This window comes from Rhinoraja longicauda, chromosome 11 (genome assembly GCF_053455715.1).
Source record: "Rhinoraja longicauda isolate Sanriku21f chromosome 11, sRhiLon1.1, whole genome shotgun sequence".
In the NCBI taxonomy this organism is placed as follows: Eukaryota; Metazoa; Chordata; class Chondrichthyes; order Rajiformes; family Arhynchobatidae; genus Rhinoraja; species Rhinoraja longicauda.
This window is the reverse complement of record NC_135963.1, coordinates 48,047,841-48,062,623: the sequence shown is the minus strand read 5'-3', so window position 1 is coordinate 48,062,623 and position 14,783 is coordinate 48,047,841. Positions and strand designations below refer to the sequence as shown.

The 14,783-nt window shown below is 41.2% G+C and overlaps 1 protein-coding gene across 1 annotated transcript in view; it reads left to right on the top strand.

The window, feature by feature from the left end:
- Positions 1–14,783, top strand: part of hmcn1 (hemicentin 1) — a 365,295-nt gene that overhangs the window by 243,584 nt on the left and 106,928 nt on the right. The window contains exons 54-59 of the mRNA XM_078407604.1: positions 118–324; positions 1,545–1,658; positions 5,556–5,743; positions 7,413–7,509; positions 7,753–7,914; positions 11,132–11,245. Of these exons, the coding sequence (XP_078263730.1) occupies positions 118–324; positions 1,545–1,658; positions 5,556–5,743; positions 7,413–7,509; positions 7,753–7,914; positions 11,132–11,245 (882 nt within the window). The remainder of the gene's footprint in view (positions 1–117; positions 325–1,544; positions 1,659–5,555; positions 5,744–7,412; positions 7,510–7,752; positions 7,915–11,131; positions 11,246–14,783) is intronic.

Sequence of the window (14,783 nt, the reverse complement as noted above, 5' to 3'; positions counted from 1 at the left end):
AGATGTGTTCTATAATTCCTTTGATCTTTTTTATCATATAAAAGTAACTTTTCTTACTGTGTAGGTTTGTAAAGAAACACTATTTTTAAGCAAGCATTCTTTTAATCCTTGATTTAGTTCCACCAAGTTTTGTGAAGCCGGAAAATAGCCATGATGTAAACGGGAGTGCACTGGACGGGAGCAGAGTCGTTGAATTCAAGGATGTGGTCATTAACAACCCCATCTCCTTGTACTGTGAGACCAATGCTGTCCCTCCACCATCTCTTACTTGGTACAAAGACGGCACACTGTTGACATCAAATGGCAATGTTTTGATACTGCCAGGTATGTATATTTTCACAGATTAAAAATGGTCCCCTAATGTGGAGTCTATATCTGCAATCAAAACATGCTATAGGTTCATTCTTATACAGTGGATTATTTAATTACAAAATGCCCACATTGCAAATGTTTGCAATCTGGCAATATAATCTTTGCTTTACCCTCTGGCATCAAACTACATGTTCTGATATTTTCCAGTCAGCAATGAGCAGCTTGCCTTCACTCGTGACCAAGTTCTAATCCACGATTACTCATTGGGAATTTCCTGCTCAAAGTTGGGAAGTCTTGTCAAACATTTTTAGAACATTAAGGAATCAGCACGAAATACCCTCAGCAGCAACATGCATTCCCTGTGAATTAATAAATATCTAGGATGGCACATTGAACAACCAGTGCTAATCCAACTGCCACCTTTAACCCAGGCTGTTTGTAGGAAGCCTAGAAACTTGACCAACGATTCTGAGCAGTATTCACAGGAGTATGGGACTTCAATTGAGCAAACACAGATTTCATAAGCTATATGAAAATCGTCACTGAAAGAAAGGCTTTGGACATATGCTTTGGACAAGAGCTGGCAGCTAAATCTGGTTTTATGCCTCCTTTAAGTGACTTTATTAAGTGTTTTACCTTTACAGAAGATATGTTGAGAGCTTGCTTAGAAACCTTTGGAGAAAATTTAAAAATTAGAAATTCTATTCTGAACATTACAGTTCCGAGTTCAGCACTTGTGAATTGCCACATGTATTTTCTGCTGGAACTGTTCCTTACATTTTTTGCTCCATCACTCCTGTGCCTACCAAAGTATCCACTACATCTTCCCATGAAACCACAGCAGTTGTATCGACAAGATCTCTCGTCTGAGGCTGCAATATACAAGCATTTCCTCCAGTTTTTGTTTGTGTATTTCCTGCACATAGGGTGGTCGCCACAAAGAGGAGATCAAAAGCAGATTTTGGTGAGCACACATCTCTGTGGTGGCCTGGACCTTCCTGTGGTTTGCCTTTTGGCCTGGTCATCCTCTCATCTGATAGATTGGGATTTCAGCATTTTTCTGTTTTCACAAAGCGGCTCAGACCATCTACTTGTCTTTATAAAATATGAACTGACGTTGCAAATTATAACAACAAATTGATTTGTACTTGCATTCTAGTGCCAGACAAAAGGAAGTGTATCCTTAAAGCCTAAATGTTTAATAACATCAATTTGTGCTTGTTGCCCACAAGGAGGACGTATTCTACAGATACCCAGAGCACAAGCTGAGGATGCAGGGCGGTACACATGTGTGGCCATGAATGAAGCAGGCAAAGACTCTATTCAGTATGAACTGAGGGTTATGAGTGAGTATCACAGGTGCAGTCAAGCAAGCCAATGTCATGGCACATTACGCTTAACTCGCATCAACTCTGCACAAAGTACCTTGCACCAAAATATGTTTTGCAATCACCACTGTCTTTCCTTTGCGTGTTCTATGATAGCAGAGTGCATACAGGAAACTAGGAAAAACAATGGGACCAGGTTGCAGGAGTGGCTCGGAGAAAGGTGTTGGAATGGGTGAGGGTTGGAGTGGGAAGGATGAACTACATTTCAATCAAGAGATCGGGATAAGGTAGTCATCTGAAGTGTAGACTGGAGAGCAGTGTGATTGGCTGCTGGTTGTTGGGCAAGGGTAGGATAGCAGACTGAAGATGGGGAGAATGTTGGATGACAGAGTGGGAAGCATTTGACAAGAGGGACATGATCAGGTTGCTGGGATCCAGTGTTACGCTCCTGCTGAGGAGTCCAGGCATATCTATGTCATAGAAAACCAGTGCAGTGGGGAAGTACTTTATTTAAGTAAAGGTGATATGGGCAATTTTAAAGCAGAGATTGACAGATTCTTGGTTAGTAATGGTATCAAAGGTTATGGGAAGGCAGGAGAAGGAAAGATAGATCAGCCATGATTGAATGGCGGAGTAAACTTGATGGGCCGGATGGCCTAATTCTGCTCCTAGGACTTATGAACTTCTTCATGGGACCCCGGTGCTGAACCTCACAACATGCCTTCTACTCAGGAAGGTCCCTTCAGATAATAGTGAAGCTGGTCTCAAGGGGACTGGGAAGACCTGCTTCTGCACAAGGGGCCTCTACCGTATATTTTTCAGGCTTCTTTATACATTTCATGGTCAAACACATGGGGGTGCTGGAAGGAAAAATGCAGAAAGAAGATGACTGCTGATGCTGGAATCTTGAACAAATCAGAAAATATTGCCAAATGCTCTACAAGTCAGACCGTGTAATTTGATGACTTTTCATCAGAACTTAGGAAAGTTAGAATCAAATAAGCTCCAAGCTGAAAATGTGACAGAACAATGGAGAAATCTGTGCAAGAGCACGGACCAAAAGAGACTTAAGGTAACAAATGATGGTGATATTGGCTGTAAGAGAGTAGCAGAGATGTGTTGGTCACAGATGGTCTGTCTGGAGGAGACATAAATAGAAAAGGAGAGAAAAAAAGTGCTGAAACTATGGAAATCAAAACCTTGCAGATTCAGGAAACCTGAAATAATAACATAAAACACTACAAATGCTTCAGCGCCGGAGGCCCTGCTGTCTATTGACGGCCCACTTTGAACTTCTCATGGTCAACCACATGGGGCAGCTCGAAGGAGAAATGGACAGGTACATGGATAGGAAAGTTTTAGATGGATAAGGGTCAAATGCAGGAAAAGGGGACTAGTTTAGATGGGGCATCTTAGGCAGCCTGAACGAGTTGGACTGAAGGACCTGTTGCCATGCTGTATGACTCTATGAATCCATGAATCTAATGCCTAGCAGGTCAGCCAGCATCTGTGGAGAGGACACAACAGAGTTAACATTACAGATACCGACTAATCAGAACTGGTCAGCTTTAAAATAAACTGGGAAAGTTTTTTCTCGGAAATGGATTAATTTGGTGTCTAGTCATGAGGGTTTAGGTTTACTATTAGCACGTATGCTGAAGTACAGTGAAAGGGTTTGTTTTGCATGCTATCCAATGAGATCATATAATTCTATACATCAATGTAATCAAGTCAAACTGAAATACAATAGGTAGAGCAAAGGGTATAGATACAGTATGCCGGATATAATTAACATTATTTTGGCGCAACAGTTTCATTGACAAAATCCAATGCCTGCAATGGGTTAGAGGTGAATCGGACAGAACCCTAACTCATGGAAGGACCATTTTAAAGTCTGTTGACAGAGGGGATGAAGCTGTTTCCGAGTCTGGTGGTGCACACTCTCAACCTTCTGTACCTTCTACCCAATGAGAGTAAGGAGAAGAAGGAATGACCATGGTGGAAAAAGTCTTTGCTTATGTTGGCTGCTTTTCCAAGGCAATGTGAATTGTAGATGGAGTCAATGGTGGGGAGTCTAGTCTGTGTGAAGGACTGGGATACATCCACAACTCTGCAATTTCTTGGGGTCTTGCGAAGCGCTGTTCCCCAACCAAGATTTGATGCAACCTAACAGTAACCTTTCTATGGTGCATCTGTAGAAGTAGTAAGAGTCATTGGAGACCTAGAGTCAGAATCATCCTGGAAACAGGCCCCTCCGCCCAACTTGCCCATGCCGATCAACATGCCCCATCTAAACTCGTCCCACCTTCCTGCCTTTGGCTCATATCCCTCAAAACCTACCCTATCCATGTACCTGTCTCAATGTTTCTTAAATGTTGCGATAATACCTGCCTCAACCATCTCATCAGGCAGCTTGTTCCACATACCCTTTGTGTATAAAGGTTATCCCTCAGGTTCTCATTACATTTCCCCCCCCCCTCACCTTAAAGCTATGTCCTCTGGTTCTTGATTCCCCTGCTCTGGGCAAAAGACTAATTTACCCGATCTATTCCTGTCATGATTTTGTACACCTCTGTAAAATCACGCCTCATCGTCCTGTGCTCCAAGGAATAAAGCCTTAGATGCTAAACCTCTCCCAATGGCTCAGGCTCTCGAGTACTGACAATGTCCTGGTAAATCTTCTCCTGCTACCCTTTCCAGTTTGACAACATATTTCCTATAACATGGTGACCAAAACTGAACATAATATGTCCTCAACATCGTCTTATATAACTGTAACATGACCTCCCAAGGGTCTCGACCCGAAACGTCACCCATTCCTTCTCTCCCGAGATGCTGCCTGACCCGCTGAGTTACTCCAGCATTTTGTGTCTACCATCTATACTCAATCCTCTGACTGCTGAAGGCCAATGTGCCTAAAGCCTTCTTGACCACCCCATCCACCTGTGACACCACTTTCAAGGAACTATGTACCAGCACTCCTAGATCCCTCTGCTCCACAACACTCACCAGAGCCCTACCATTCACTGTGTTGGTCCTGCCCATGATCGACTTTCCAAATGCAACACCCATTTCTCTGTATTAAATTCCATCAACCAATCCTCAGCCCACCTGCCCAAACAATCAAGATCCTGCTGTAGTCATCGACAACCATCTTCACTGTCTACAACACCACCCACATGTCATCTGCAAACTTGCTAATCATGCCATGTATGTTCTCATCCAAATTATTGATGTAGACATGATGAATTTCCTCCGTCTCCTAAGGAAGCAGACGCCTTGGTGGGCCTTCTTGTCTGACTCTCAATGTGGTTGTTCCATTGAGATAATTTGGCAAGTTGGAAGAGGAAATGCTGTTCATTGGGCTTTGCTGGAAAAGCATATAAAGTCAAGAAGAGAGGTTGGACCAGCAGCTCTTGACAATTAAAGTGACAAGCAAAAGGAAGGTTGAGGTGATTGAATGGAGAAAAACTAAGGACTTAATGCAACTGTCAGGAAGTCTAGTCTGCTTTTACGATTATTTTTAATTAACCCCTTATAGAATGTAAAAACATGCAGCTGCATCGTCCAATTTCTAGGTGAATTTATGTTAAAAATAGTGGGTAAATCTCTTCTCCCTCTCGTCAGTGTGGTCACATCGTCAATACAAGTTATGTTTGGGACGAAATGTGCATTTTAATGATTGAACCAAACAATGTGAAAAGTTACTATTTGACTGGTTATTAGAAATTCTAATTGCATTGCCAGAATTTGTTTAGCTCTTTTCAGTCTTTACAATGTCAAAAACGTCTGTCTTCAAAATTTGTGCCATCCACAACTTATGTACGGCTGGTCAAACCAAACTTTTAATTTCAACAGATTTCAAAAAGATATTACTGAAATAATTTGCTCTCTTCGTTATGCTTTTTCGCCTAGTTCCTCCTTCTATTAAACGGGTCGACAGTGATTTACCTGAAGAAGTCATTGTACTGGTGAACAAGACTGCCATGCTAGACTGCATTGTCAGTGGAACACCCACTCCCAAAATCTCCTGGCTAAAGGATGGCCAGGGGTTAGAAGCAAATGACCCCCACAAACTCCTCTCCAATGGACGAACACTTCAGGTGGTGTGAATATTTTGTCTAATGAGGCATTGGTATCCCAATGAACAAATTATCCAACACATTCAGTATTTTCAGGGGGTTCACTGTTAGAAGAACAGAATTATCAACAAGATTCAAACTGATGGTATATTTATTCAATGTAAAGTTGACTTTTCAAGATAAAATGAGGGGGGAAGGATGAGGGGGGAAGGATGAGGGGGGATCTTATTGAAACATATAAGATAATTAGGGGATTGGACACATTAGAGGCAGGAAACATGTTCCCAATGTTGGGGGAGTCCAGAACAAGGGGCCAAGTTTAAGAATAAGGGGTAGGCCATTTAGAACGGAGATGAGGAAGAACTTTTTCAGTCAGAGAGTGGTGAAGGTGTGGAATTCTCTGCCTCAGAAGGCAGTGGAGGCCAGTTCGGTGGATGCTTTCAAGAGAGAGCTGGATAGAGTTCTTAAGGATAGCGGAGTGAGGGGGTATGGGGAGAAGGCAGGAACGGGGTACTGATTGAGAGTGATCAGCCATGATCGCATTGAATGGCGGTGCTGGCTCGAAGGGCTGAATGGCCTACTCCTGCACCTATTGTCTATTGTCTAAAATATGCCAAGTTTGTTCTCTGCTTGTGCAGCAGTTCAGTTCCATTATTCGCCTATATGCATCTGAGTAAGGGATGGAAAATACACGAGGTTTAAAGTTACAAGGTACAACTTGCAAACCATTTCATAGCAAGGTATGACGAGGCCATAGTACTTTAACAATTCATTAGGCTGCTACCAGTCACCATCAAGATATCTCGTACCTTCCAAACATTACTATGTCTTCCCCTTTTGAATGAAAGATGAGAAAATTAAAAGAAAAGCGGGTGGCAGAGTATTATTTTTCATACACATCGCTGTAGACTGATGTGGCTGCTTAAGTGCAGACAATAGACAATAGGTGCAGGAGGCCATTCAGCCCTTCGAGCCAGCACTGCCATTCACTGTGATCATGGCTGATCATCCACAATCAGTACCCCGTTCCTTCCTTCTCCCATATCCCTTGACTCCGCTATCTTGAAGAGCTCTATCAAGAAAGCATCCAGAGAATCGGCCTCCACTGTCTTCTGAGGCAGAGAATTCCACAGATCCACAAAGTGAAAACGTTTTTCCTCATCTCCGTTCTAAATGGCATATCCCTTATTCTTAAACTGTGGCCCCTGGTTCTAGACGCCCCCAACATCGGGAACATGTTTCCTGCCTCTAGCGTGTTCAATCCCCTATTAATCTTTTATGTTTCAGTAAGATCCCCTCTCATCCTTCTAAATTCCAGTGTATACAAACCCAGTCGCTCCATTCTTTCAACATATGACAGGAAATAACATATCCCGGGAATTAACCTTGTGAACCTACGTTGCGCTCCCTCAAAAGTAAGGATGTCCTTCCTCAAATTAGGAGACCAAAACTGGACGCAATACTCCAGGTGTGGTCTCACCTGGGCCCTGTACAACTGCAGAAGGACCTCTTTGATCCTATACTCAACACCTCTTGTTATGAAGGAGGCCAACATGCCATTAGGTTTCTTCACTGCCTGCTATACCTGCACGCTTACTTGTAAAGATAAAAGGTATTTACATTGTTTGACGATGCATTTCTGCATCATTGTACAGGTAGTAATTGATTACGTTCTTACTCTTACCAACAGGTGCTCAATGCTCAAGTGTCTGATACCGGCAGATATATTTGTGTTGCTGAAAACATAGCTGGAAGTACTGAAAAATACTTCAATTTAAATGTCCATGGTGAGTGATACCGTTACAAAAACAGCAACTTCACACATTGTATTAAGAAAATCAGAAACCCCAAGAAATATGTCCTAACAAACTTTGCTTTACCATAATGTCTGGGAAACCATGGAATTAACTGCATAAGATTAAGTTAGGTCCTGGCTTTTGACATTTGACATCAGCTATTCTGATCTAAGTTATCTTGTTTGTCATAAAGAAAACCTGAAAATTAAAATTGAAATCCACTTTGTTGCACAGTGCCACCCAGTATCGTGGGCTTCAACCCAGAGAACATGACTGTTGTGATAAATAACTTCTTCTCTTTGACGTGTGAAGCCACAGCTTTTCCCCCACCCAGTCTCACCTGGCTTAAAGACGGGACACCTCTGCATTCTAACACCAACATTCTCATCTTGCCAGGTACGAAGTTGCTTCGTTTTGTGGAATTTTCTTTTGAATCTTGAATTAATAACCAACATTTTTGATCCTGTTGCTGAGATGGGAACAGAATGTGCTTACCATTACTCATGTCTGGCATTTTACTCAACATATTGTGCATTCCTGCAAATTAGCCTCTACATTTATAGAGTATGTGTTCTTTGATGTCTGTATATAACACGCTATCGTTCAAGGGGAAACTAAGCCTTGCTGACAGGCAGGGATTGAGCAGTGTTTTCAAAAGTATCATAGAACTATATCAGATTAAGGATTGTCTATTACATGTGTTGAAGACGTAGGGGCTAGCACCTTTGATATTCCATTGTGCATCATTGCTCATAAGTAACTCCATGGCTGGAATTTATAACAGTCATAGTCCTACCACATGGAATCAGGACATTTGGCCCATGTCCATGCTGACCAGTGGGCTCCCATCTATATTAATCCCATTTTCTAGCACTTGACCCATAACCTAGGTCCTTCAAGTGCTTGACCTTAATAAATGATGTAAGTGACTCTGCTTCCAACACCCTTTCAGGCAGTATGTTCCAGTTATCCACCACTCAAAGGGTGAGAAAGATTCCCCTCAGATCCTCTCTAAATTTCCACACTTTACTCTCAGATTCTGTCCTCTATTTTTATCCTTTGATAAGAGGAAAGGTTTCCTGCGGTCAGCCTTATCTATACCCTCCATAATTTTACATACATAGAACATAGAACAGTGCAGCACAGGAATGGGTCATCAATCCACAATGTTTGTGCCAAGTCAAACTGATCTCATCTGCCTATACATGACCCATATCCCTCTATACCTTGAATTTCCATGTGCCTATCTAAAAGCCTCTTAAACCCCACAATCATATCTGCCGCCACCACCACCACCTCAATATTGTCCCCTCTTTAACTCCTCCACCTAGTAAATACATACCGTGCCTCCCCATTCTCGCCTCTCAATGAAATGGCTGTATCCTTGGCAACGTCCTGGTGAATCACCTCTACCCTCTTTTCAGCACTTTCATGTTCTTACCATCGTGTGGTGACCCCAATTGTACATAATATTCCATCTGCGGTCTGACCAACGCTGTGCAAAGTTGTAAACCTCCCTGCTCTTGTGTCCAATGCCCGGAGGTTTTTTTCCATTCAAATGTCTTCTGGGATTTTTCCTACAATTGACTTGCCTGATAACGCTCGTCAACACTGTTATGAATTTGAGAAATTGAATTGGCACTTAATTTATTTCAAGCCACATTGTGAATCAAAATAACCATTGATGCAACTTTACCTCGCCTGTATCCACCTATCACTTGCCAAGCTTTGTCCCATCCCCATCTCTCTTTTCCAGCTTTTTCCCTGTTACTCGTAATAAAGTCATAAATCACAGAAACAGGCCCTTCGGCCCAACTCATCCATGTCGACCAATATACAATATCTAAGCTAGTCACACTGGACAACATGTCCCATCTACACTAGCCCCACCAGCCTGCATTTGGCCTATATCCTTATAAACATTTCCTATCCATGCACTTGTCATTAATGATTTTTTTTTTTAATTTGCACCTGCCTTAACTACTTTCTCTAGCAGTTTGTTCCATATACCCATCCTCAGTGTGAACAAGGTGCCCCTCAGATTCCTTTTAAAACTTTCCCCTCTTACTTTAAACCTGTGTCCTCTAGTTCTTGATTCTCTTACCCAGAGATAAAGACTTTATGCATTCATCCTATCTATTCCTCTCATCATTTTATACACCTATATAAGATTATCTAATATCCTAGCCAGCCCAACCTCTACTTATGGCACATCCCTTGAGTTCTAGTAACATACTCATAAATCCAGTTTAATGCCATTTTTCCTATAACGGGGTGACCAAAACTGAACACAATATTCCAAGTGCAGCCTCACCAAAGTCTTGTACAACTGTAATGTGACATCCCAAATTTTAGATTCTAGACCTCAGACTTTAGAGGTACGGCATGGAAACAGGCCCTTCAGCCCACTGTCTACGCTGAGCAGCGATCATCCCATACACTATCCTACACACTAAGGACAATATACTTTTTTTTTAACTGAACCCAATTAACCTACAAACCTACACGTCTTTGGAGTGTGGGAGGAAACGGAGCACCTGAAGAAAACCCACGCGTCACAGGAAGAAAGTACAAACTCCATACAGACAGTATCTGTAGTCAGGATCAATCCTGGGTCTCTGGTGCTGTAAGGCAGCAACTCTACCGCTGCGCCACTGTGCTGCCCTTCTATATTCAATTCAAGATCTCTATGTTGTAGAGAACACTCCCCAGGGCCCTACGTTCACTGAGAAGGCCTTGCTGTGGTTCGACTTGCTAAAATGCAGCAATTGAATTATTTGAATTCCACTCCATTAGCTATCCCTTAGCTCACTTGCCCAGCTAATTAAGATCCCACTGTAAATATTGATCTTCACTGCCTGAAACCACCTATTTTAGTGTCATCTTCAAACTTACTAATTATGTGTCGTACATTCTTGTCCAAATTGGTGATATTAATGACAAACAGCAATGGACCGATCACTGATCCCTGAAACACACCAATAGTCACTGGCCTCCAGTCTGAAAAACAACCTTCTGCCACCACCCTTTGCTTCCTATCATGAAGCCAATTTTGTATCCAGCTAGCTCTCCGTGGATCCCATGTGATCCAACCTTCCAGAGCAGACTACCATGCAGAACTTTATCAAATACTTTATTAAAGTCCATGTAGACTACATCTACGGCCAAGACCTCGACAACCTTTGTGGTTATTTCTTCAGAAATCTCAATTAAATTTGTGAATCATGATATCCCGTGCATAAAACCATGCTGACTATGCCTAATCAACCTTGTCTTTCCAAATAATTATATATCTTATCCCTCAGAATCCTTTTCAGCAATGTTTAAGCTTACTGGTCTATAGGTCGCAAGTTTTTCTTTGCAACTTAGATAGGTATGCAGATTTGCACTTCTACATTTCAGAATTTATAGATGTTGGTTTATTATAGAAAGTGGGTGGGAATAGGTGGGGGGGGGGGGGTGCAGGGTTGGGGGTTGGATATGTCTCTTTGTTCCAGGAGATTATAATTGACATAAATGTGTATAATAATAGCTACAGAATGCATCCTGTAGCTTCTTCAGTTTGATGAATAGTGGGATCTGTTTCTGATTTTGAAATCCTATTATCTCGCAGGAGGCCGGACTGTTCAGTTGCCTCGGGCTAAACTCACAGATGGAGGAAAATACACGTGTTTGGCCATGAATCAAGCAGGAGAAGCTGAAAAGCAGATTTACCTCACAGTTTATGGTTGGTATACATCACGACAATCAGAATTAGGTGTACTGGGACCAAAGAGATGAAAGTCAACTTAGTAATAATTCAAAGATAGACACAAAATGCTGGAGGAACTTAGCGGGTCAGGCAGCATCTCTGGAGAGAAGGAATGGGTAATGTTTCGGGTCAAGACCTTTCTTCAGACTGGTAATAATTCATAACGTTTTCATAAGAAATGTGATACTGTGCAAGAAAACAGCACTGCCTAGCTGAAATGTCAGTTAAAAGATAAAGTGAATTTAGCAAAATATGTGTGGAAAGAGGGTTGAGCTAGGAATTATTGTTTTGGAAAAAGACTAAGGCCCATTAGTAACAACAGGGGCAATCTGTATGTGGAGCTAAAAGATATTGGTGAGGTCCCAGATAAATACTTTCCATTGGTTGGCACCAGGAAAACAGAGATTATTGGGGCATTGTCTGAGATTATTAAATCTTTGCTGGCCGCAGGTGAGGTAACGGACAAAGTGAGGACGGCAAAGGTGGTCTGCCTTTACAAGGACAGCAGGAAAAGCCTGGTCATTCCAGACCCATGAGCCTGGCATCAGTAATATTAAGTTAATTGGTACAAAATTAACAGGATTAATGATCACTTGTAAAGACAGGGTCTAATCAGAGACAGTTGCATGGTTTTGTCAATTCAGATCCTTTCTGTCTCGACTACATCCTTTCTTTGTCCCGCCCCCTCCCCTTACATTAGTCTGAAGAAGGGTCTCGACCCAAAACGCCACCCATTTCTTCTCTCCAGAGATGCTGCCTGACCCGCTGAGTTACTCCAGCATTTTGTGTCATCCTGTCTGACCAATCTGTAGTGGAAAGAACGTTTACTAATGAGGGTATCGCAGATTGTGTGGTTTACATGATCTTCAGCAAAACCTCAATGGTTCAATGGTGCTCTATACCATAGATCTATGACAAGACCCCCATGGCAGACTGATCGAGAAACGTAGGGCCCATAGGATCCAAGGCGCATTGGCAATGGATCCAAAATGGGCTTGACAATAGGAAGCAGACGGTAGAAGGCTGTAGATACCTGTGACCAGTGATGCCTTGGGCCATTGCTGTTTGTAATATCTGTGAATGAACAAAGCTACAGTCAAATCTGTTACTGAAAATCTAGTTTTCAACTGTTGCCTCTCTGCAAGAATTCTGATCAAGGGGACATAGTCTTCATTTTACAGCTAGGCTATTTGAAATGGAATCTGTAATGCCCTGTCCTAAAAATCCAGATACCATGTTAATGGAACAATTGATGTTTCTTGGAAAATATTTCTATGATTTCTGTGCACAATGGCACAGTGGTAGAGTTGCTGCCTTAGAGTGCCTGACACCCTGGTTTGAACCTGACTACAGGTGCTGTCTGTATGGAGTTTGCACATTCTTTCTGCGACTGCACAGGTTTTTTTCTGGTGTTCCGGTTTCCTCCCACATTCCAAAGATGTGCAGATTTGAGAGTTAATTGGCTTCTGTGAATTGAGAGTGTAGGACAGAACTAGTGTACAGGATGATTGTAGGTTGACATGGACTCGGTGGGCCGAAGGGCCTGTTTCTAAACAATGTTTCTAAACAATTTCTAAATAACTAAACAATTATTTATTCTCTTTTATTTATTCATCACTTTACAATCTATGTGTAATTGGCACCCAATCCAAAATATCTAATTGTGTGTATAATTAGCATTATAATTTCCTGCATACGAAAATATCACTGTATATGTGTTAGTTCTGCAAAACACTGTTCCCATTCATAACACGACCAAATTTGTAGGCAACCGCGTCCTGCTTTTACTTAGCACATAGATAATAATAATCAATGCAATTGAGTTGTAGACTAAACTTGCATCTGCAAAATTCAGCAGGAGGTTTAACTATAATGGACTTGTTTAAAACCTGCTTCCTCTAATCTTTCCCTTCTCACACTAAACAGCCTTTAAACCCAATCTAACCATCATTTTGCTTTGCCCAATTTCCTCTCACTGATTACAGCCATGGTATTTTGTACGAGTGGACTAAAACAATGAAATATTTCTTGAAACTGCTGTTTATATTAAGTTTGGTTAATCGATTGTGAATTACTAACTAGCAGTTTTATTTTAATACACAAACTTCTAGTCATCTCCGATAACTATTAAAGACTGTGGTCTAAATTATATGTATCACAAGTAAAAATATATCAGCTTGGCCAGCAATTGGTTTCAATGATTTTTAATAATGTCAAATTTTTCCTCATGATTTTTCTTACAAATTTTGATAAATACTAATATTATATTAGTTGTACAGATATATACATTAATAATACGTCGAATTAGTTGCTTAATTGTGGCTTCTTATATAGAATTAAACATTAGTGATTTTAGACATGTATTTAGCTGTAGAGTTGTACAAAATAAAAATATTATTGGAATATGAGGATTTTTAAATAGATTTTTCATTTTACTTTATGGCCCACACAAACATTATAATGACAGCTATCCCACACGTCTGGTTTGTAAAGCAGAAATAACACCTTATGGTTTTAATATCAGCCTGTAATAGAATATAGTGCACCTGGTTGTGGAGCCAGAATAATGAAGTGAAGCTCGATTTGCTCTTTCTACAAACTGTTGACAATCTACATGTGACTGGCTCAATTCCAGCTCTTGTCGGGAGGCCTGCCTTAATCCAAATAAACACCAATTGGTTAGAAATGCTCTTTCTAAATAATTAGAGTTGTAAATTATCAGATGCGTTGTTAAGGTAACGGGAAGGTAACTGACTGAACACTCCGAGAAATGCATTTTGAGACATTGTACATAAATGGTGCAGCTCTTTGTTTTCATGTTTATTTCTTCTCTGTAAACTTGGAATATGGTTTGAATTAGAATGTCACATCATGAAAATCTTTAACACATATTTACGAACTGAGTACTGTAAAAACATTCCGGCAGATTGTCAGTTGTGTTAGGAGCCCTTTGGTTTCATGTAGTCAACCCGTTATAGGCCATCCTTGAGGGGAAATTAGCCTCTAATCTGCCATCTAATCTGTCAGCATGTCCATCTATTTAATAGAAGCTAAATTGTCATGTTTAATGAGAATACAGCAGCTGGGAAATAAATCTCTTCAAGAAATAAATTTCTTACAACATCAGTACTACGCCGCTTATCCCCTGGTCCAAGTTCTTGACTCTGCAGCGTGATGAAATGGCCCCTTGGAATAGATTGTATCATTCATTCAGAACCTTATATTTTTTTAATGAGTTCACTTCTATTCACGTAATGTACAAAGTGTGAAGACCCATCCTACTCAATCCTGTCTCCAGAGGATTATGATTAAACCAAGGAAACAACCTATGTTGCACCATTTCCATGCAAAGTATCTTTAGTTTAGTCTAGAGATACAATGCGGTAACAGGCCCTTTGGCCCACCGGGTCCGCACCGACCAACGATCCCCACACATTAACACACACGAGGGACAATTTACACTTATACCAAGCCAATTAACCTACAAACCTGTACGTCTTTGAAATGTGGGAGG